Source organism: Strix aluco, chromosome 18 (assembly GCF_031877795.1).
Source record: "Strix aluco isolate bStrAlu1 chromosome 18, bStrAlu1.hap1, whole genome shotgun sequence".
In the NCBI taxonomy this organism is placed as follows: Eukaryota; Metazoa; Chordata; class Aves; order Strigiformes; family Strigidae; genus Strix; species Strix aluco.
The window spans coordinates 3,752,903-3,774,624 of record NC_133948.1 but is presented as its reverse complement, the minus strand read 5'-3'; the positions used below and the strand labels follow the sequence as shown (position 1 = coordinate 3,774,624).

Here is a 21,722-nt window from a genome sequence, read left to right as displayed (position 1 = left end):
CCGTGATGTAACCAGCAGGTCTGAGAGGGTGTGGAGCTGCTGCAGAAATGGCCTTGCACCACACAGCCTTGATGGGAGACTCCATGGAGCATCTTCCCAAGTGTTCAACCCCAGGGAGGTCTTAACATTGCTCAGCCCAGAGCCTCAGAAAAGCTCCAGATAAAACAAGGTTTCCTCTGTCTGGCAAGTGAAGGAACTGAGCACTTGTGCCCTGCCTTGAATAGCAGGGAAAGCCCCTCCTTAACTCTCCTGGACTCTTGTTTTGGCCTCAGTCATAGTGGCGGAAGCAGCTGGCCCTTACTTGCTGTCCTCCAGAAAAACAAGTTTGTAACCAGGATCAGAGATTTCCTTTCCCTCTCCCTGGCCTGCCTGTGGCTCCGGGGGCAAATCTGACTGGTCTGTGGTAGCACCAGTGTCCCCACCTCCCCTGCCAGCCCCGGCTTCAGCCCACTAAGGAGAGGGTTGGCCAGGAGCTGCTCTCTGCTTGGAGTGGAGGCAGATGAATCCCTGAAAAGCAGCATATTTTGCTGCCTGTCCCTTCTTCTCTGCCCACCAGAGTTAAACAGCAGTGCTGCCGTGGCTGGCAGAGGGGAACGCTCCCCGTTAATGATCACTGCACAGGGGGGTTGCAAACCACTCCTTTCCCCCAGGGACAAGTAGGCAGTGAAGTGTGTGGCATCTCTGCCCCCCGCAGACCTCAAGGAAAGGTTGTGGATCAGCAAGCAGAGATCTGCTTTCATATTGCTGTTACCCCTCTTGTTCTGGCCTGTAAACATCCCCAGCTCTGTTAATTAGCGCTTTGCACAGCGGTGCATTATCCAGCTGGGAACTTACGTAAGTTATTGACCTGAGATTCCTACAAATGCTATTTAAAATTAAAAAAAAAAAAAACAAAAAAACAAAAAACAAGCCCTGCCTGTTGTGCAGCACGGGGCGCCCATATGTTCTGACCACGTGTTGCTTTTGCTCCCCGCAGCTCCACATGAGGATCCACGCAGCATACGGCTCTACGAAGGACATCTCTGTGTACAGCTCCATCAGCCTCCCACCCACACACATCTACATCGTTGGCCGACCCACCAAGAAGCTGCAGAGCCAGTGCCAGGTAGGAGTCAGCTTCTCTGAGCCCCAGAGGTGCTGCCAAGGGCCTCCCGAGGGTGGGCAATGGGAAATTGGTCACCTTAAGACTGGTGACTGAGCTAGTGGTTGCCAAGAGGACAGGAGCTGTCCCATACGGGGACCCATCACATTTTTCTGAGTGGTTCCGCGTCTCGTGCATCACCCCAGCGAACCTGGCACAGCAAACGCCGTCTGGCTGCCAGTGACCATCAGGGAAATGTGTCCCGTCCCTCTTAACTCCTGTCCTCATCCCTCTTGTCTCGCAGTTCATCACGGAGGGGTACGCAGCCCACCTGGCCCAGCTGGAGTACAACCACCGCTCGCGCCCCGCCAAGAACACCACGCGCATGGCGCTGCGGAAAGGCAGCTTCGGGCTGCCCAGCCAGACCGAGTTCCTGCGCAAGAGGAATCACCTGCTGCGGACCATCTCCTCCCAGCCTTCGGCCACCAGCGGCAGCGCCGGCCACCGCCCCGAGCGCACCCAGAGCCAGTCCGACAGCGACAAGGAGAGGGACAGGGAACGCAGCCAAAGAAGCATGAGCATTGCCACGGGGTGCTGGGGCCGGAGCGCAGCGTCCCGGCTGGAGTCTGGCCTCCTGGGGCAGAAGTAGCCAGGCCAGAGCCAGCGACTGTCGGCTGCAGCCACCGGAGGAGAAAACAAAAGGAAAGAGGGACGAGGCCGCGTTACGGGCTGGAAGGGTAAATATGGTGCTACTCTAATAACGTCATGGTATTCTGGGAAGAGACGGGATGTTTCCCACGCAGAACGTGCAGGCCTTGCAGCGGGAGCATCAGGTTTGTGCAGCACGAGCGCAAGGAACAGCTGGAAATTGGGGGGGGGAAAGTCTCCAGGTCAAGATCGCGCTCTCCCCTGCCTCCTTCTCTTATCCAGGTTTAGTGACTGTAAATACGTGCCTCCTCGCCTTGTTAGCCATCGCTCCGATACGCGTGACCGAGTGCTGTCCTCAGAGCCACAGGAACGGGGAACGAGGCTGGGGGAACTTGTTCTTGGTTGTCCCAGGAGTCAGACTGAGGTGCTCTGCCAGTGCCGGCACGGGCGGGTTTGGGGTTCGCTGAGCATGCTGTTTCCCCGGCACAGACGGCCCCAGGCGAGAGATTTATCGTGGGCTGTGCCAGGCAGAGCAACCGAGAGCTTTACCTGTACAAAGAGCTTCAAGTTCAGCCACTTTCTCAAGGAGTACGTGCAGTGGCAAAGCGTAAAGATGTATCGATGCTGTTGGTAGAGGCAGAACATCGGCAGATTCACGCCCAAGAAAGTGGGGTTGTTATTGTATTACTGTTATTTTTTAAAGAGACCTTTTAGAAGCCGATGGAATTTAATGCGTTGACCTATTAAAAGAGGAATACAAGCTATTTTGTTTGAGCTGTTACAAACCTCAGACACTTAATTTGCTGTTAAAGTCTCCAAATATTCTCGCTATATATTATTTCCAAAAGTAACCACCGTATATTTGGAAGCAGCTGAAGGCACTCAGCAGCTAGATTGCATTGCAGTTCTTCTCATCCAAATGCAGGGTCTGACTCTCTCAACACCCACCTCTGAGACGTTTTCTTCTTCCCAGGTTCTCTCCAAGTTCAGTAGCAGCTTTCATGGGAACTAGACTTGCTTCTTTTACCTGTAGTTACTGAACTGTAAAACCTCATTGTTTTTTGCACTGATGATTTTTAGAATGGAAACCTGTTACCATCTCATGTAGCTACACCTAACTGTTTGTAGTGCATGACAATGAAATATTGCTAAGCCAGGGTGTGTGTGTGTATATATATACATATATGCATATACATATGCACACACACGTATATATATGTATATATTTAAAAAAAAAAATAATAATCTGTGCAGAAGTTTTTCCAGCAGTAAGGAGACTGTAAGGAAGTGTGCCAACGATGTCAGGCAACCTTAAGAAAAGGCCATATCTTAATTTTCCTGGTGTGTTTCTCAGTGGATGTGCCTGAGCTGATGGTTTGTGTGCTGCTGGAGCGAGCCGGGGCTGGGCGTGTGGCAGAGGGGAGCCGCCGGTGCGCAGGGCGAAGCGCTCGCTGCTGGCCAGCACCCTCGGTGACACCCAGCCGGTGACACCCAGCCGCGCGCGGGAGCGGGAGCGCGTCGCTCTGCAGCGGCGGAGGAGAACAGTGCCTCGAGCGAGGGCTTGTCAAAAAGCCCCTTTAGTTCTGTCCCTCCCGGGTCAGCCCGGCCCCGGCGAAGGGCCCGGTTCCCTCCTCGCACACACCGCCCGGGGCGGAGGGACGTCCACCCCGGGGGATCTGGGGTGCCCATTTACAGACTCCAGTTGGCCTCTTCACGTGGAGATTTTATAGTCCTACTGAGCTCCCCAACTACGTCTAACCCTGCTTTCCCCCACCACACTTTCCTGTCTTTATATCACTTTCTACTTATGAGGACCTTATTTATAACAAAGAATTTTTTAGACTGGCTGCTTCATTTTATTAACTGTTTCAATATGAAGTGCAGGACGGCCGCACTGAGATACACAGCACTGTGAACGCTGCTCTGCTAATTGGCTCTGGGCCACGGTAGGCAAATCTTAACTCATCAGACGTCCAAGGTAGATCTCGTGTTCGCGGCGCTGGAGGGTCGAAGCGGAGGCAGAGGAGGGTCAGTGCTGAGCTGCCAGCGGCGTCTGAGCCGGTGGAGCGCTCAAACCCGACTGCCCGCCCGCTGCCCAGTGCATCTCCCACATCTTGCAGCCTGACTGCAAAATGTTTAGCCACTTCTCTTTGATAATTATTCAATTATAGAATGTATCTGATGACTTTTGTTACCGAAAACTGACTTCCCTTTCTGCCAGCTCAGCTTAGCTCTCTCTGAATGTACATCCAGAGCTTACTGGGTTTAAAAACAATGTGAATTGTCCCAGCTCTTTGTTAGTCAAATGTTATATCAAACAGATGCCATCTGAGTAGGAAGCCAAGCCACAATCCATCCTGTGAAGTCACCAAACCACATCACAAAATAATTTCTGCAAATTTGGATATGGCCTTTGCAAAATTCAACTTTCCTCCAAGTCCACAACCAAGGCATGATCTGTACATTTTCCGATGCTGTTGAGATGTTCACATTTTCTTATGTGTAGATAGTGTAAAACAGAGGCGAATGTAAATGTTCAACATAAAAAGTGGATATATAAAATTGAAAGTTATTTATTTATGTAGAGGAAAAAAAAATGTCTGGAGGGACTGGAACCTTCAGGGTTTATTAATATTTAAAAATGTAGCTTTTTGTTTCAGGCATTATGTACAAAGCAATTATTTTATGGACCAAGTTTAATGTAACTGTCAATGAATGCAGAAGTGCAATATTATACTCACCTCTCCATCACTTCATGTTTTAAACAGCTACTAACCAGTTAGACTGACAATCATAGCACCTCCATCCTCATCCTTTGTTGAGCTTCTTGAAACTTGCCCGGGTCCTTTCCCTGGCCCCCCCATCTGTTGCCATTGTACGGATCCAACACGGAGAAGCAATTGTAGAGCAGGACCTTTATTGCTGCAATAATACCAGATGAGGTGGGTGTAGTTACCAGGAAATATGCCAATAAGTTTTTCTTCACCGGTTCAGTCCATCATAGTCTCCATCAATCTATCCTCAGCCGCCCCCATCTGGCACTCATCTATCTGAAGCAAAGATCAACGTGCTACTCACTCAAAGAACAATAGCAATAGTTTAACTCTGTGTTTATAACCTGTTTGTTCCGAGCTGTTTTGGAGAGCAATGCATGTGACCTGATGCCTTTCCACGTGTATGGAAGAGGGTCCGTTTGGATGCAGTGAGGGAAAGATGAATGTATATTCCATCCTTACTAAAGGGGCACTGTCAGGTTACAGACCTAATTTCTCTTTGTTACAAATGTTTGCTTCCAAACGAAAGAATATGAAGTTTCTTGTACTCCTCCCCATCGCCGTTGTCTGGGCAGCCATCGGTGCGGCCAACGACGGTCGCACCGCTTCTGCTGCAGCCCACGTCCTGTTCTCGCACACTAGCACAATACAGCCCGCGCTGCGCAGGCTGCCTCAGTCTCTTCTTTTTTTTTTATTGTTTCCATGGGAATCAAACTCTGCTGTGGAGCTCAGATTTTTTATAAAAAGCAGCTTTTTGTATTACTGTGCTGTTGGGCCAGACTTTCTACCTGACGCTGTCCCTTTAAAGTCTTATAAAAAAGAGGAGCCCGTGCATTCCCTCCGAGTTGTTTTCCTGGGTTTGCTAGATCACTCAGTCAGATGAGGCAAAATTCTAATACCAAAAACGTTTACAGTGTCCGATACGCGAGCCGAGAGCAGTAACTAGCCAAAGGGTTACTAACAAACTCCCGCTCCGCCCAGCAGCCGCCGCGCTTGCTGTAGCAGCCCCTTCTTCAGGTATCGCCACCGTTTGCTGCATTTCCTATTAGTTCTAGAAGCCTTACGGTCCCTGTCCTCAGCACCCTCTGCCTGTTGATACCCTCGACTGTCAATTTTATATTCCAACGATGTTAGTTATATTTTATTTATAAAAAATTGCTTTAGGGGGAACAGACGTGTGTGTGGGGAAGCACCGGAGGGCATGCCCGAGGGCGCTGGGTACGCCCCTGTGTGTACAGTACCGTGCCGATGACTCGCTTGTGTGTGACAAACCTTCTGTACAACTTCCTTCTCCTCCTTGCTGTTAGTGCATTGTTCCGATGCCTGGGTGTGCTTTGTGTACAGTATCATTGTGAGTTACACAGATTAAAGAAATGGGAAGGCTCTTCTCTGGCTGCTTTTTTTTTGGGGGGCGGGGAGGGGGGAGACTCTAGAAACAGACAAGTCACAAAACCCAAGACATGAGCAGGCGACAGTTTAATGGGGTTACAGTGACGAACAGAACGTGGAAACCTTCAGTGCGGATAGTGCAGATCAGTCCTGTGGGACCCATTTGTCCCTTAACCTGTTTGTCCTTTTTTTTTTTTTCACAGTTTGTAGATTTATGGACTTTGCAGTGGGGAAAAGGCCAGCTGTTTGCTCCACGGGCCCCAAGAAGCCCCGAGCCCTAACGGGGCCTGTGCTGTGGGAAAGGGACACGAGTGGCATGCAGGGACAGACAGCAAGGCAAAGCCACCCCTCTGCAAAGCAACGCCTGCCCGCACCCCAGCGCAGCATGCCAGGCCAGGGCTCCCCCAGCGCCGCCCGAGGAGCTGAAGCTGCAGAAAGGCTGAGTAAAGCCCCTGGGGCGCAGCGGAAAGCGGTGTTCAAAGGCACAGAGCTGCAGCCTGAGCAGAGCCACGCAGCGGCACGGGCATGCAGAGCCAGCAAGAAAGGGGCCATGAGCAGCCCCTGAAGGGAAGAAGGGGCAGCCGGCTGCGTATTTCGCAGCCCCAGCACGTACCCTGTCCTGGGCGCGGCGTTGGCTCCTGCCCACCAAAGCCCAGAGCTGAGGGGCAGCAGCACCCTGAGGTGCTCAGCACCAGCGAGCCTGTCCCCTGGGTGCTGCTGAGCTCCTCCAGCCTCGAAAAGGGGCATCGGGGCAAGCAGGTCTAAGTGTGTTACAGCCACACTGGCCCCAGTTGGGAGAGGGAGGGGAGAAGCTGTTTACTGGGAGATGAACCATTAAAGTTGCTCTCCTTCCCACTTGATAACTTACAGAGCGGCTGGAAACTGCCCCCGGGGAAGCATCTTGACGCAGTGCTGTCTGCGTGGGCCACAGAGGCTCAGGCCTGGGCTGGCGCCGGCAGCAGGACGGGCTCCCGGTGTGGCTGGCGCTCATGTGCTCACTGCAGCAGCCCCGTCCTCGCCTGGAAGGCCAGGCCGTCCCCCCGCGTGGCTTGCTGCAAAGGGAGACACACGGGCGCTCACAGGGATGGAGGACTACCAGCACCCACCCACGAGGGCCCCTGGAGTCAGTGGGGTCCCCAGGAAGGCAAGACAACACCTCTGGGTGCAGCAGCTCCCCAGCTGCGCCCACCTGCCCACCCACCCACCCACCAGCAGCTCCCGGTGGTGGCAAGTCCTCACTACCTTGTTAATCTCCTTGTGCCTCTCCTTGCTGACAATTTCTTCCAGCACTTCTCCGTCTCCCTTAATAAGCCTGGAAGACAAGCGCAGGCCCATGAGCCATGAGGGCTACTGGCAAATGCTGTTTCCCAGCCACAGGCAGCACTGAGCCCCCCCACCCTGCCCCAAGGGCTGCTCTTGTGCCCAGCTCAGGCACAAAGCCACCAGCTCCCTCACCAGTACCTGCCTGGGACCACCTCTAGGCAAGGCCAGTGATGACCTACGCCTGAAGTTGCATTATGTGACCTTTTTTTGGGCCGTATCAAGCTTAAATAGCACAGCAGGCTTTTCCCCTGCTCTTGTGGGATTAATGTCACCGCGCCATAGCAAGGACAAGCGTGGGCCTCTGAGAAATGGGCACCCCCCTGCCCGGGTCAGCCGTCCCTGCCCCAGGCTGTGGGCACTGTGTGCAGAGCCAGGTCACGCTTGCACACAGCAGGAGAAAACACTCGTAATAAAAACATCCCACCCACCCCACCATCTGCAGGCTTCACTGTCAACAGCAGCGGTCCCAACCCCTGCAAAACCTCTTCCTTTTTTTCACAGAGTTTAGGTCTGGCCCTGGCTGCCCCAGGAAACTGCAGAGCCAATCAGAAATAGGAGCCAGTTTGGGCCTGAAAGGCAGCCAGACCGGGGAGCATCTTGCTGAGCAAATTCCAAGCAGTGTTGGAGGCGGCTCACACCTCCAAACATGAACAGAAATTTAATTGTCTTCATTACATGCCTTAGAGGGAACTGACCTTTGTTCCACACCTCCCTGAGCCCCGCAGGCTGCCTTCTATTTTAAGAATGGACTTGTCATACCCAATTCTCTTCTGCATGATGTTTTCTGCTTGCTGAGAAGATGCAGTTTATTAAAAACTGGGTCATTTCTACTTGGCAGCTAACCGAACATGGGTTTGATTGTTGTCTGTGACCCCAAGGGGCACACACTCCCCCCCTCACTTGCAGCTGGGTGCTAACTGGGGCTCAGTGCTTCGGGGGCAAGGCAAGCGTGTGAAGCAGTGGGGTGAGGTGTCAGTCAGCCCTCCGGTTCCTGCTCTGCACCCGCTTGCAGAGTCCCGTTTAATGGGCAAAACTGAACTCTGCACAGCACAAGGAACAAACCTCCTGCCCCCGGCAGCAGGGAGCTCTGGGATCTGCATCCCATAGCTGGGACGCAGCCTGGTGCCCCTTGCATGGAGCCCCAGCACAGTTCGATAGATTGGGGTCAAACACGTCACTTTCTGGGTAAGTTACACCAGGTTTGATGGGAGGGGATCTGCGAGGGATCTGCTCAGGCCTTTGTCACTGAAGGGGACTTGGGTCCATGCATGGTACTGCAGTGCCGTGTTCTGGACAGGCAGGCTTCAGGACTCCAACCCACACAACGCGGATGGGGATGGACAACCCACCTCCCTTTTCCCCAGGGATCACAGAATCCCAGAATCATCTCAGTTGGATAAGGCCTTGAAGATCCTCCAGTCCAACCATGAACCTCACCCTGACCGTTCCCAACTCCACCAGATCCCTCAGCGCTGGGTCAACCTGACTCTTCAACCCCTCCAGGGATGGGGACTCCCCCCCTGCCCTGGGCAGCCCATTCCAACGCCCAACAACCCCTTCTGCAAAGAAATCCTTCCTAAGAGCCAGTCTGACCCTGCCCTGGCGCAGCTTGAGGCCATTCCCTCTTGGCCTGGCGCTTGTTCCTTGGGTCAAGAGACTCATCCCCCCTCTCTGCACCCTCCTTTCAGGGAGTTGGAGAGGGCCATGAGGTCTCCCCTCAGCCTCCTCTTCTCCACACTAAACCCCCCCAGTTCCCTCAGCCGCTCCCCGTCAGACCTGTGCTCCAGACCCTGCACCAGCTCCATTGCCCTTCTCTGGACACGCTCGAGTCATTCAATGGCCTTTTTGGAGTGAGGGGCCCAAAACTGAACCCACTCATCGAGGATCATACCTGGTTCTCCCCGTTTCAGGATCCACGACTCTCCTTATGACACTCTGCCTCGCATCCCATTCTTCCTTTGTCATTGGCTTCATAGCCTGGATTCGGGATTTTTGTTCGTCTGTCAAAACTGGAACGCATCAGTTAGAGCCGCGCTCGCGGGGCCGGCTCCTGGCCAAGGGGCACAGCCCCACGCCTGCGGTGGACAGACACGCGTGCCGCGCCAGCGTCCCGCCGGTACTCGGGGTTCAGTGAGGAACCACCCAAAGGAAGGGCTGCTCCACGTCCCAAAGCCAGTACCAGCTTTGCCAGCGTGTTACTGCTGTGTCCTTCCCTTTGGCATCTTTGTTCCCTGCTCACCTCTACAAACCACATCTAAACATTCCACAAATGAATCGCTGAAGGTGGCACCTTACGTTTATTTGGTGTGGCTCGAAGGCGGCCACAGTACGTAGGAGGGAGAGTCTGTAGCTCCCCCCGACCACAGCCCTGCTTCCCTCAGACACCTCATGTGGGTCCCAGGGAGGGCAACGTGCAAGCGTCTTTCCCCAGCGCGACGCTTGTGTGCCCTGGCTTCAGCAGGAGGGAAACATCATCATTACCTGGTCCAGAGTCCACCAGCGATTCCTTCTGCCACTGCTCCAGTGAGGGGCCAGGCACCACTTCCCCCTTGGCTTTCTCCTCCTTAGCCCCTTCCTTTGACTTCTTCTTTGATTTCTTCTTTAGTCTCTTCTTCTTCTTCTTCTTCTTCTTTTTGTCTTTCTGTTTCGCTCGCTTTTTTTTGCCATGTCGACTTTTCTTTGTTTTGGAGTCACTGTCACTGGAGTCATCAGAAGAGGAGCTGGAGGAAGAGGAAGATGAGGAGGAACTGGTAGATGAAGACGCTGTCTCAGAGGAAGAGGTACTTGCCTTCCTCTTCTTTTTGTCCTTTCTTTCCTTCTTCTTTTCTGCAATAGATAAGAAGAGGTTGAATGGAGCAGCTCTGGCCCCGCAGCAGAGGGGGTGCTGGTTATCCCCCTCCCAGCCTGGTTTCTTTCTTGCCTGAACAGCAAAACCCCCAACACCAGGGCAAAGTCCCCTCTGTGGTAACACCTTTAACACATCACAGCGTGTGGCGCCACGCTGCTGGACCAGCACCTGGAGGGGCTGTAGGGCTCCACGCTTGTCAGAATGAGACTAAAATCAGCACAAAGAGCACAGCGAGGCGACAGACACCGATTTAGCTAAAAGCAGGGACCCTGTTCTCCCTCCTGGCTCCCCTCTGTGCACCTGCCCCAGGAAAATGTGGGCCTTTCCCCTACCTTCACCAGCTGCCGCTGAGCTCGACTTGTGTCTGTGAGACCCAGAGGTCCGCTTCTTCTTCGGAGGAGAGCTGCTGCCCTGGCATAAGTCCTTGCTGCTTTTCCTCCTCTTCTTCTCCTTCCTCTCCTGTCTGCTCCGAGAATTGCTTTTGCTCCTGCTTCGCGATCGCTTCCGAGACTGGCTGTGGGCCATCATCCATCAGCCCCTGGAGGGAACAGGTTACATGAGTTACGCCACGGAGGAGACCACCCTCGCTCAGCAGCAACATGTCCAGCAGCCACAAAAATCTTAAATCCAACTCTGAGCCAACCAGCCCTGGAAGACCTGTTCCTGTTAAACTCCCTCTCTGCTCCCGCTCGCTCTCGCTGAGCTCCCAATGCACTGGGATAGGTCGGGGTGACCCATCACGCCGCTGTGGCCAAACTGAATTTCATCAACCCACAAAATGGAGCCCTCAGCAGGGAGCTGGGGCTGCGCAGGCACAGCACTGCCATCCCCGGGCAGCCCTTGCCCGCCTCAACAACCACCTCCAAGCAGGTTCAGCGTAAAACCTCCAGCAGGCTTTCCCCACACCTCTCACAATTGTCCCCAGATGTGATGACTAAGAGAGAATCGGGCTGATCCCCGTCGGGGCTTGCAGGCAACGCTGTGCCCCATGACCCCAGGGACAACCCCCGGCAGCTACGGGCCATGATGGCCCCACGGGGCTGGGAGCCATCGGGAGGACGTTGCACCCGCAGACAGACGCCAGCAAGGTATGATCAATGCTGCGGCAACAGTCAGCAGAACTAAACATCCTCCCCAGGCTGAACACGGAGTCAGTCACCCCATTATCTAAAATGCCGGGAGCAGGCGCGAGCCAAGGGGAGGGATGAATTTTTAATATTCCAATTTGCTTTTAGAAAACAGATTATGCACTGAGCTGGCATCCCCGTCCATCAGCCCGACCAGCTGCCAGCAGCCACAGGCCAGAGATGGCGTGATATATGTTCTCATTAATTTAAAAAACAAACCGGCACCGTCGGCAGAGCAGTATCTGGGAAATGCTTTCTCACAGCCACTCTCCAACTACTGCATTTAATTAATTGCGTGTTTACCACCTCGACATCCCCAAATGGTGATTCGCTCCCAAGTGAATCAGACCTTTGATCGATTTCCAAACGGAAATTTCAACCAGAAAAAAACCCAAAACAAACCACACAACCCAAAGCAATTAAGGACATGCAGGGAAGTTTCTGAGGATGAGCGTCCTTCATCGCCGCCCACCCAGCAGCCGTCCCTCGCGCCAGGGCCTTGCTGGCGGGACGGTGTTTGGGTCTTGGGTGCACTCCATCGGACGGCAGGACCCGCTTCTATACAACCACAGCAACAGGGTCAACGGATGTGGAGCTGGGTGCAGCCAGGAGCATCCCGGCGAGTCTGGGGTGATGCTGCGGGAAGAGGACGAGCCCCGAATCCATCCCGGCAGCACCTCAGGCTGCTCACACCCCAAAGCTGGGGTCTCACCTGCACCCTGCCACCGAGCTCATGGCCACAGCGGGGCCGCTCCTCCTGCCCAGCCGGCTTCGCGCAGACCCGGCCCTTGGCGGGGAGGCGGGAGCCCGGCGGCTGCTCTGCCCCTCTCACCCCAACACAGGGAGCCTGGGGTGTGCTGGCCCTTTAAGAGCTCAGCACGAGGCGCGCTGACCCTTTAAGAACATGCGCAAGATGCACTGGCCCTTTAAGAGCTCAGTACCAGGTGCGCTGGCCCTTTAAGAGCCCGGCGCAAGACGCGGTCCCTTTAAGAGCGCGGCCCCGCGCGTCCAGCTCTTTAACAGCCCCCCCCGCCCCCCCCCATAGCCCATTCCCCGCCGGGCCCCGTCCCCCTCCGCCGGCTCCGCTGCTCTGGCCCGGCCCCACCGCAGGTAAGAGGACGGAGGGAGCGGGGAGGGACTCACCGCGCCCGGGCCGGGCCGGGCCCCGCTCCGCCCGCCGGCCCCCCGCTCTGCCCGCCGGCCCCGGGCCGGGCCCCGCTCCGCCCGCCGGCTCCGCGGGGGCCTCTCCCCACTTCCGGCTGCGGGGCCGGGCGGCACCTGGGCCGCGCTCTTTGGTTCCGGCCTCCGCCGGTTCCGCCCTCGCTGGGCCCGCGCTGGTCTCTTTAGCTTAACTTTCATTTTTTTTAGGTTAATCTTAATATTTTTTCAGCTTGGTTTTAGGCCTTTTAGCTGTTTTTTTTTAGCATAAGTTTTTAGGCCCTTTAGCTTAATTTTTTGGGCCTAATGCAGGCGCAGATAGGAAGTGCTAACGCTTTCTGCTGTGAAAAACAACTTCTCGACTGAGTTTCTTGATGCCAGCCCTTTGGCTCCGCGCACAAATACAGCAGCCGGTTTCCTTCCCGAGACGCGATCTGAATGGCTTTTGCTAATGAAAAGCTAATCAGTGCTGCGTGCTAATGGCATCCCCGGCCAGAAAGACAGCGGATCTGCTGGGAAGGCTGAAATCAGCACCCTTTGTGCGAGCAGCTCGCAGTCAGCCTTTCACAGCTATCAGTGATGCAAAGTCCACACGCTGTAATTACTGCAGTTGAATAAATAAATGAAAAAGCCACTGTAAACACAGTGGCGTATGTGTGTATCAAATATATACAATTAACTTTCCACAGAGGCAAATGCAGCCACCAAATCAAAAAGTATTTGGCTTCTTTGTCTTGTAGATGGGAGAGTCCGTGATTTCAGCCAGCCAGTGGTAAAACTGGGAAAACACTTGACCCTCCTAATTCATTTGCTGCCAGGGGATCTTGGTACCAAACCAAGAAGCCCCAGGTCTGCCTGCTGCACCCAGTTACAATATTTTCACTTGTTCACGCAAGTAAAGGAAGGGAGTTAAATGTACGCTCTTGCCTTCCTCTGCAAAGTTTTACTACGTTGCAGGTGGCTCCCAGAGCTTTGTCTCTAAAGCTCATTTGTGCTTGCTTAATAAGCTTCACAGAATCTTTGAAAGGGAAATTTCTGCTCAAAAGAGTTCATGGAGGCCTTGAGAGATCCTCTCAGCCACCCTGTGGAATCAGCTCTCCCTGTGTTGTTCCTGATGGATTTTTCTGAGCCTGGGCTAGGTACACCTCTGGTGACAATAATTCCACGCTATTCCCAGCAGCCTGTTGTGAATCACCTGTATTTCACTTTTGAGCAGATCCTTCACTGTCACCCAGCAACAAAAAGCTCTTCCCCTGGAAGAGAACAGGAGTCCCTGTGAACAGCAGAGAAGGGGTAAGTGCAGGGTTTTATTGTACCTTGTTTTCCGTTTACAGTGGGACCCGGGATGCTGCTGTTGCCACAGAGGTCTTCACAAAGGCCAAGCAGCTTTGGGTGTTCTCCCTGTACACCTGAAAATATTTCTAGAGCCTTTGCAGTGAATCAAAGTGTTAAGGCTTTCTACATCTTCCACACAGTGCCCCAGCGTGAGCCCTGGGGAGCTGAGTACCAGCTCTTCTGGCTGTCCGAGCCGCTGGCTTCCCTAATCCCAGCAGGACTGGTTTTGCATCGCTTTCCAAGGTGCTAACTACGTCCTACATGACTCGTGCATCCATCAAAGAGTCTGTGAGCAGTCTGAGAGGTCAGACAGGAGCTTGAGGCAACTCGGTCTGGAAAAATCAGGCTCTACTATCTGCTACCACAAGGAACAGAGATTCACAGTCTTGGGCACGTCATCCTCCGGGGTTTCTGTGAAGCCATCTCCAAACCCCTCTGCTTCCACCAGCTCAGGTTTCTTGTTGCACATAGGGCAGAGCCGGTTGCGGATGGCGGATGATCTCATCCAAATAATGAGGTTCCAGCGTTCCCCGGAGGCAATGGGAAGTGCCCCGTGGATCTGCCCTCCTCGGTGTAACAGCCCCTGGGCTCCCACATGTTGGATCTCTATGTACTTTGGCACAGGGGTAGGCTCCTGGAACAAAGGGAGGCAGATACAGCATTACACCGGAAGTCCCTAGAAGAACAATGCTCAAATAACTTGAAACTTTTACTTGTCACCTCTTCACCCACAGCACCCAGTGAGCAACGCAGAGAGGATTCACTGCACCTCTGAAATGCAGCCACTTCAGGGGTGGCTCAGCAGCAGTTTAGTACAACTGTTTTCCAGTTAGACATTCTCAGTGCCAGGTCCTTAAATTTAAAGACAGAGTTTCAATCCAAAAAAATTTCACCAGTGTATGGGAGCTTTTACCTCTCTCTTGCCAGGAGTCCCTTGGAAATAGGGGCTACAGATTTAGGTTTAAGTCTCATCTGAAATAAATTTCTTCTCTCTCTCTCTCAGCACCTTCCTGCTCACTGTTTCAGTTGTGGAAAGATGAGCTGGTTTGTGTCACTCCAGCTTCTACTACGATAGCTGTCTCTGTCCTCTCTTTGATGCCTGAATATCGGTAACATGCTTGTAGCAGAAAAGGCTCCTGGATAACCAAGACACTTAAAAAAAGGGGGAAGGGACAGAGCAGGTTTGACTGTCCCAAGTGACACAGTTAATGCCTTGAAACTGGGGGAGGTAGAGGGGAATAGAATCAGGGTCTAGATGAGGAATATGGTCAGTACCTGGCTGAAATCCCCAAAGTACAAGTTGCCTTCTGTGAAGTCTTTTCCCAGTGAAACGTTTAAGGTGACTTCTGCATTGTCATAGTGAGAGCTCAAATCCAGATCTTCGTGTAGCGAGTACTTGACAACAAACGCCTTATGGCTGTCCAGACAAGCACCCCCCAAGTCGGGATAAAGCAGCGCCGTTATGGGCTGCAGGTATTTTTCACGCAGGGGCGTGATGAAGGTTTCATCCATCCCAAGCTCATTTAGCAAAACCTGTCTCAAAGAGAGAAGATGGGAACAGCTGACCAACTACATCTGCTGCTTCATCAGAGCTGCTGCAGAGCTGCCTTGTTCTCTTCTGACCCTGCTGCTTGCTCAGATGAAGAACTTTAGAGCAAAGGCTCCAGCTACAGGCAAAAGGAGGAGGATGAAGGTGGAAGGTGATGGGGAAAAGACAGAATAAGATCAAAATTTGAATGTTCTTTAAAAATTGACTCCTTGATTTGTGTATTGCTTAAATACAAGGTGCTCTTTTCTCTGAGATACCAACTCCCATCCCCTTTCCCTGCATTCCCCAATCCTTTTGTCTGTGTAACACACATGCCTTCAACCCTTTCACTTCAAGGGGGCTGTACTCAAACTGTGCTGTGCTCAAATTACAGACATTTTGGAAGGGAAAGGAGTGTGAAGCAAGGAGGTAAACAGAGTCTGCTTGTGAACACCCTCCCTAAAGAAGCACAAGAGATAGTAAGTCCTACCCCATAGTTATTCATAGTGTTGGGCCTGCCTTTAGGCATATCCGACTGCTCAAAGTTCTCCAGCTCATCCACAAAGGCTTGGCAGAACTCCTCTGTGAACACTGGGAGTCGATAGATCCTCTTATCTGTCAAGAGAAGGGAGACACTGTTTGCTGGGGAAAATAACAGGTGAGAGCGTTCTTGGCTGTCGTGCTGTTTAGCTCTACTGTGCTGGTGTCAGCGAGGACACAGGACCCACGTGCTGCACTTTGTGCTCAGGCTGGTCAAAGGGCTGGGAACCATTCCCTGGGATCAGCTGTGGGATGTATTTGTTGGTTTTTGTGTTGGCCTCTCGTTTCCAGGCTTCCCCATCCAGTTGGGAGATCTGGCACCGATTTAAATGCCTGCTGTAGGTACCAAGGAAGTGTTTGGAGAGTCTAGAGGAAGGGCAGTGAATCAACAGCTCATCACAGGCAGCCTGAATACAGCCTCCTGGAAGAAGGAGACTCAAGGTCATTTAGGGGATGTGGGATTGACTCATCCAGTGCCAACCTTCTGGGAAAACCAGACCTTCTGAGCTGCCTTTCAGGGTAGAGCCCTAAAGGGCTGTGTAAGGGGAGCTCAGTATCGAGGATGTAGAAGCTGAGATAAAGACAGTGTGAAAAGGCTGTGCATCTGGAAATCGTGCCTTGGACAAATCCAGGAGCTCTGCACACACACATTTGTATCTTTCTTTTTGTCTTGAGAAAAGGAGGCAACTTTGCAGCTTCCCCTCTACATTTTGTCAGCATTTCTGGGAGAGAGCTTCACAGATTTCCTCCAGGGAAGTTTAAAACCCAGATCTCATTTTAAAAGACTCAAATCTAGACTGAAACTATTTCAGCTCAGACTAACCAACAGGGATTGTCTGAAATGGTAAAGCACTTGCAGGGGCAAAACCAAGCTCCCCAGGGCTAACAGTGTTCCTTCAGCAGCCTCCCCTGTGAGGTTGTGGTACAACCAAAACCCCAGCCCTGCTGCAGCTAGAGCCTCTGATGAGACATCAGCAGACTGGGCTTGGAAAAGCAGAAAACAGGATCTCACCCAGAGCATAACTGCTGCACAATACTGCCTCTCCAGAGACTCCTGTCAAGCAGAAAATAACATCCTGTTTGCCTCAGCTGTGTATCAAATCTGAGCTATTAAAGACAGGCCTTGAAAACAGCTGTCATTACTGAAATTGCACTGTCACACAGCGAGATCTTTGTGGCTGATGTGTTGTTTTCTTTACCTGAGAAGGACTCGATGTAGCGCAGGAGGCCATGGAGATGGGCATCTGGTGATGTGCAGTATCTCACGATTTCTAGAAAATCTGGGGCCAGGAATGAATCCTGGTGTCAAGGGAAGGATGATAAAAATACATAGAAACACAATTAGCCTGTGCAGTCTTTTACAGCCCAAGTGGGAAATGGACTTTCAGGCAGCCACAGGAAAATATGTACAGTAGGGAGCAAGGCTGATAGTTCCACTTGGGTTACTTCTGTGGCAGGAAATGCAGAATGTTACTGGTGGTTTTCTTGGTGGTTTAGGTAAGTTGATGCTTGCTCTAGTTCATGGATTTCCAAGTATAACTGGCCACATTTATCCTTAGTGTGATGGGAAAGAGCCTAGCTCACCTCATGGAATCCTAACAGGTAAGTGCAAAGCCTTTCCTAGTACATTTAGCATCTTGTCATGGCCTCAGCACAACAGACTGTCTATGCTCTGCATTAAGCACTTTAAGCACTTTAACACAGATCATGACAGACAACAGCAGAACTTGTTACTAAGGATCACAGAGCAGTAAATCTGTGAGAACTTGTGTGTGTGTTACTGCTGATCTGTGGTAATTAAAAATCTTGGGTCTAGCAAACATGAGGAAATTCAAAGCAGAGTAGCCCACAACAACAAGGGCTACCCTGCATTTGTAGTGGGATGTATACATGGAAGCAGCCTGCTGCCCCCTTTCAGATGACAGTCACTAGTCTGTATGTTAACCCATAAATGCTGATTTCCGTGGGTGTTCGTTAGACCTCACCGACCCCGTTCACTGCAATGATGCTTTAGGTCTAAATTACTAACAGTATTCTGAGTCCAGTACCAGGTGCTGGCACAGCTTCAATACAGAATGACCCTTATCTGGCTATAAGCCAGGCAGAATCTTGCCTGGAGGATATGCTACGCTGTAAAAGTTTTTAATTCAGTTTTAATATGCTACACTTTGGTTTTAATTCAGTCCAGCCCTAGCACTGTGGGCAATCCCAAGAAGAGAGCTTCCTACTGCAAAAATAAACTGTCAGGCAAAATAGATTCCAGACATACTGTCTACCTGCAGAAGGTACACTTCTGGGTGTTTCCGTTTGTAGCACTTTGAGATGATGGCTTTGCGTTCCACAGACTGATGAATTAACTGTTTTCTTCTCTGCACTTCTGCCTCAATCTACAAGTAAACAATAGAGCATATTGTTAGAAAATCAAAAGGGATAACTGAAACAATTCCAGGAATTTGCTCATTGTTTTAAACAAGTTATTTTTGTTCCGGGCACCTCTGGGAGACAGAGTGTATGCCTTTGCTTTTCTGTAGTCGAGACAAGTCCAATAAATACCTGAAAAGCCAAATGCCCACGAGGGATTTGAGACATGTTCTCATTATGGATGGCTTAAAAAATAACTGAAGTCTTTCCATGGACACGTCAAGTGGAGCTGCAAGGTTTCAGCCCTTTCAGGCATTCTGACGCCTCATGAATTGCCAGCATATGCTTTAAGAGTCTGGCTTATGTTCTGACAATATAAGCATTGTCAAAAATAAAGATATTTGCTGGGAGGGAGACAGGACTTGTCATGAAGGGATTACTGCTAAGTGTTGGGACAGGCTGATCTGTCATTTCAGAGGAAACAGCTGTAGTAGCAGCTGATTCAGGCAGCTCTTCCTATTTAATAACCCCTCACGAGACTAGTTTATAACATTCCTCAGCAAAAAAGGAAGGAGGGTGTGACCAGTACCCCTGCTCCCGACCCCTGGTGATGTGGTCAGCATAACTAATGCCATTTTATAAGGCAAGCAGCCACTCTCTGTGACCGAGCGGGTCACGTATTCATTCCCTTTCCCTCATTATCAGGCCCTGAAGGTCCTGTGAACCAAGTAGACAAACCAAACAGATTTCTTCTTCACCTCCCTACCAGCCTCAAGGTCCCTGGGCACGAGGCCAGCCAGGTGGTGTTGATGACCCCGTCACAGAACAGGGAGGCGTAACAGCACCCTGACCACTGTCTATAAAATCAGGCAATTACAAGCCCTAAGTGGGGAACTCGGGCTGGAACCGCTGCTGGACAGTGAGAGATGTGACCCCCTCCCAGGGCCAGGGACACCTCCATCATCATCTGCTTCCTCTGAGGACTGAGTGAGTGACTCATATTCTTTATTATGATTTTTCAAGTCTACATTATGATGGTTATATTGATACAGCAAACCTTGCATTGAGATCTGACCCGATCTGCAGAGGGGCCAGGTGATTAGAAAGTTAAGTTAGGATCTAGAAATCCTAAATTAAGTTGTATTATAAACTCTGTATTACACTGCTTATCGTGCTACGTTGATTCTGCTTGTAGAAATGCTGTGTCATTCGAATAATAAATTCTGTGCTATACTAATCATAATATCCTGTTAAGAAAATAAGGCTTTAACTACGATTTAGTGCCATCACCATTCTGCCAAGAATCCCTAAAAGAAGCTGTCTGTCCACTTTGTGTTGGGTGAATTTGGAGCTGGTTGTGTGACAGATCTTTGTCCCCGGCCTGGAAAGAAACACAGATCCCTCCCTAAAGAGTGCCCTGAGGGCAGTTCTTGCAATAACCTTCTGTGGCAGACCTCATGTGAACTCTGCAGGACCCCCGGTGGGTGATCCCATCACAAGGCACCCTTTAATAGTCATGGGGAAAAGAAGCGGCGAGGAAATACGAACTAGAAGGGTGCTGGGAGCCAGGTAACTAAAACCAATTAGGGAGAGGCATGGAAGGCCATTCTGATAACGTGTTGAATTACAGTATTTACTTCCAGGGTGTTGCCAGTATAAACACATCACCGGCAGCATCCAGCCACGGATCAAGGTGCCAGGAGAGGATTTCTTCTCTTTGGCCTCTGTCCAGCACCGGCTTTGGTCAGCACAAGGCGCCGGGGAGCTGCTGCCCAGTTCTGTCAGGGCCAGGGCCTGGCGCTTGAGCAAGTCTCCCCGGCTCCCTTCAGAGCCCGTGTCGACCCCCGGGGCCACCCGTGTGTGTGGAAATGCCACAGGTGAAGAGGGAGGAGGGGGATCCCCTGAGGGGAGCCGGGGTGCGGTGTCCCCTCCCCGCCGCGGGGCAGTCCCCGCTGAGGCGGGGGCTCCGCAGGTCCTCCCCGCCGTGAGGCCTTCGGTCCCCTCAGGGAGGCGAATCCCCCGGCCCGCTCTGACAGGATTTACCGGCGAGGCCGCGCTCACCTCCCGCAGCGCGGCTCTGAAGTCCTCCTCGCTCCGGCAGCCCCGCTCCCGCAGCGCCTGCAACACACCCGGCCCGTCACCCGCCGCCCGGCCTCGGCCTCCGCGCCCGGGGGAGGGGTGCCCGCCGCCCCGCCATTACCCGCCCGTGGTCGCGGCGGAGCTGCCCCTCGTCCCGGTACTGGACGTGCAGCCCGTAGCGCCCCACGAAGATGTTGTCCGAGAAGAAGCAGGCGCAGGCCAGGAACGGGCGGCCCGCGGACATGTTTCCCGCCGGTGAACGGGCAGAGGCACCGGACGCGGGTCCGGTCGCCAAACGGCTCCGCCGCGCAGCGGGGAAGCGCCGCTTCCGGCCGAGCCGGCGCGAGCGAGGGCCCGTCGGCAAATTCCGAGCAGGGAGAAAAACGCGGGGAGGCGAAACTTGCCCGTTTTGCCCAGTTTTAGGCTTATTTTTTTGTCATTTCCGTGGCGTCACCACGGCCGGGGCCTGCAGCGATGCCGCTTCCCCGCCGCTTTAATCCCTGGCAGGGCCCAGACCGCACTTCCACCCCGTGTCGGCCCCGCGGCTGACTCCCGGTGCTGCCGCGGGCAAGGACCGCCCGGGGCCCGCGCTGACAGAGCAGGGGACGGCGGTGGGGGCGGGCCAGCCGCTGCCGTGACGGGGCGCGGGGGCGCTGATGAACGGGTCCGGGCCTGCTCGGAGCGGTAACGCTCTCCGAGGATTATTTGCAGACGGTCCCTGAGAACTGCGGCCACGCCCCTCCCCTCGCGGGGCCGCGGGCCGTCGTGCAGGCGGGGGCCGCGCCCGGCGGGGGCAGCCCGGTCCCGGGGCACCCGGCCCGGCCCGGCCCGGCCCATGCTGGCCATGGACTCGGCGCTGCAGGTGGCCGAGGAGGAGGTGGTGGCGGCCGAGTCGTGCGGCCCCAGCAGCAAGTTTGAGGACATTTACCGGCTGTTGGCCGAGGGCTGTTTCCCGCCCAGCTTCTGCTCCATCAAGAGGAAGAACCTCAAGCGCTACGCCCAGAAGTTCGTCGTCGACGGTGGGAACCCCGGTGGCACGGCGGGACAGCCCCGACGGGGCCTGCCGAGGAGGGCGGGGGGCACAACGGCAGCGCCGGCCTTGCCCGTTGGCCGCGTCCTCCCCCTGAGGAGAGGCGGCCGCGGGGATGAAGGGCCCGAGCGGGCGGGGAGGGCCCAGGGACGCCGCAGAGGCGTGGAGGGGGGACAGCGACCCGCTGGCAGGAAGGCAAAGGCCTGCCTGCCCCCACACATGAGGACAGATACACCTTCCTCACAGCGTGGGGAGGATACGCGGCTGCTTTGCAGAGAGGGAGCTGTGGGATGCACCATTGCTGGTACCCGCGGCCCCTCTCATGCCACCTCTGTGCCTTGGTGTCGCTTTTGGGGCGCAGAGTGAGGATTGTGGCAACCTGGGGTAGGCTACAGCTGGCCTCTGGAGACCCAGTTGGCTTTATCTTAGCCAGAGGATTTTGCTCAGCCCTGGGTGCAGAAAAGAGGTCACTGGGTTTATGGGGGATGATTCCAGTTTCAC

General features: G+C 53.3%; 3 protein-coding genes across 21 annotated transcripts in view; 1 reads left to right on the top strand and 2 right to left on the bottom strand.

Annotated features, from left to right (window-relative positions):
* The window catches only part of PITPNM2 (phosphatidylinositol transfer protein membrane associated 2), a 142,127-nt gene extending 136,238 nt beyond the window's left edge, over positions 1-5,889 (top strand). For all 11 annotated transcript variants that reach the window (XM_074844145.1, XM_074844154.1, XM_074844152.1 and 8 more), the window contains 2 exons: positions 977-1,105; positions 1,386-5,889. In XM_074844145.1, the coding sequence (XP_074700246.1) occupies positions 977-1,105; positions 1,386-1,730 (474 nt within the window). In that variant the 3' untranslated portion in view covers positions 1,731-5,889. The remainder of the gene's footprint in view (positions 1-976; positions 1,106-1,385) is intronic.
* ARL6IP4 (ARF like GTPase 6 interacting protein 4) lies at positions 4,630-12,453 on the bottom strand. 2 transcript variants are annotated; one of them, XR_012625649.1, is made up of 7 exons: positions 12,334-12,453; positions 10,396-10,601; positions 9,697-10,041; positions 9,107-9,224; positions 7,135-7,204; positions 6,761-6,944; positions 4,630-4,779 (listed from the first exon to the last, which is right to left on the bottom strand). XR_012625649.1 is itself a non-coding variant. In XM_074844164.1 (6 exons), the coding sequence occupies exons 2-6, from the start codon at positions 10,589-10,591 to the stop codon at positions 6,888-6,890; spliced, it is 786 nt and encodes a 261-aa protein (XP_074700265.1). In that variant the 5' UTR covers positions 10,592-10,601; positions 12,334-12,453; the 3' UTR covers positions 5,965-6,887. The 2 variants fall into 2 exon arrangements, 1 of the variants encoding a protein (XP_074700265.1); XM_074844164.1 differs by lacking the exon at positions 4,630-4,779 and having other exon boundaries at positions 5,965-6,944.
* A 1,181-nt stretch (positions 12,454-13,634) lies between these two features.
* OGFOD2 (2-oxoglutarate and iron dependent oxygenase domain containing 2) lies at positions 13,635-20,537 on the bottom strand. Of its 8 annotated transcripts, none has more exons than XM_074844156.1 (8): positions 20,313-20,537; positions 20,156-20,230; positions 18,028-18,138; positions 16,951-17,050; positions 16,764-16,805; positions 15,702-15,826; positions 14,959-15,216; positions 13,635-14,317 (listed from the first exon to the last, which is right to left on the bottom strand). In XM_074844156.1, the coding sequence occupies exons 1-8, from the start codon at positions 20,433-20,435 to the stop codon at positions 14,042-14,044; spliced, it is 1,110 nt and encodes a 369-aa protein (XP_074700257.1). In that variant the 5' UTR covers positions 20,436-20,537; the 3' UTR covers positions 13,635-14,041. The 8 variants fall into 8 exon arrangements, with proteins under 8 accessions (XP_074700257.1, XP_074700258.1, XP_074700259.1 ...); XM_074844157.1 differs by having other exon boundaries at positions 20,174-20,230; XM_074844158.1 differs by lacking the exon at positions 16,764-16,805.
* Positions 20,538-21,722: the final 1,185 nt, after the last annotated feature.

Bases quoted from the DNA above. Each gene is read 5' to 3' on its own strand.
- ARL6IP4 (XM_074844164.1), bottom strand. From the start codon at position 10,591: ATGATGGCCCACAGCCAGTCTCGGAAGCGATCGCGAAGCAGGAGCAAA. The intron at 9,225-9,696 runs GTAATGATGATG...GATGCGTTCCAG, and splicing joins GCTGGTGGACTCTGGACCAG to TTTTGACAGACGAACAAAAA. The intron at 7,205-9,106 runs GTATGATCCTCG...CTTGTCTTCCAG, and splicing joins CCTGAAACGGGGAGAACCAG to GCTTATTAAGGGAGACGGAG.
- OGFOD2 (XM_074844156.1), bottom strand. From the start codon at position 20,435: ATGTCCGCGGGCCGCCCGTTCCTGGCCTGCGCCTGCTTCTTCTCGGAC. The intron at 17,051-18,027 runs GTAGACAGTATG...CCTTGACACCAG, and splicing joins CAGAAGTGTACCTTCTGCAG to GATTCATTCCTGGCCCCAGA. The intron at 16,806-16,950 runs GTAAAGAAAACA...TCTGCTTGACAG, and splicing joins CTACATCGAGTCCTTCTCAG to GAGTCTCTGGAGAGGCAGTA.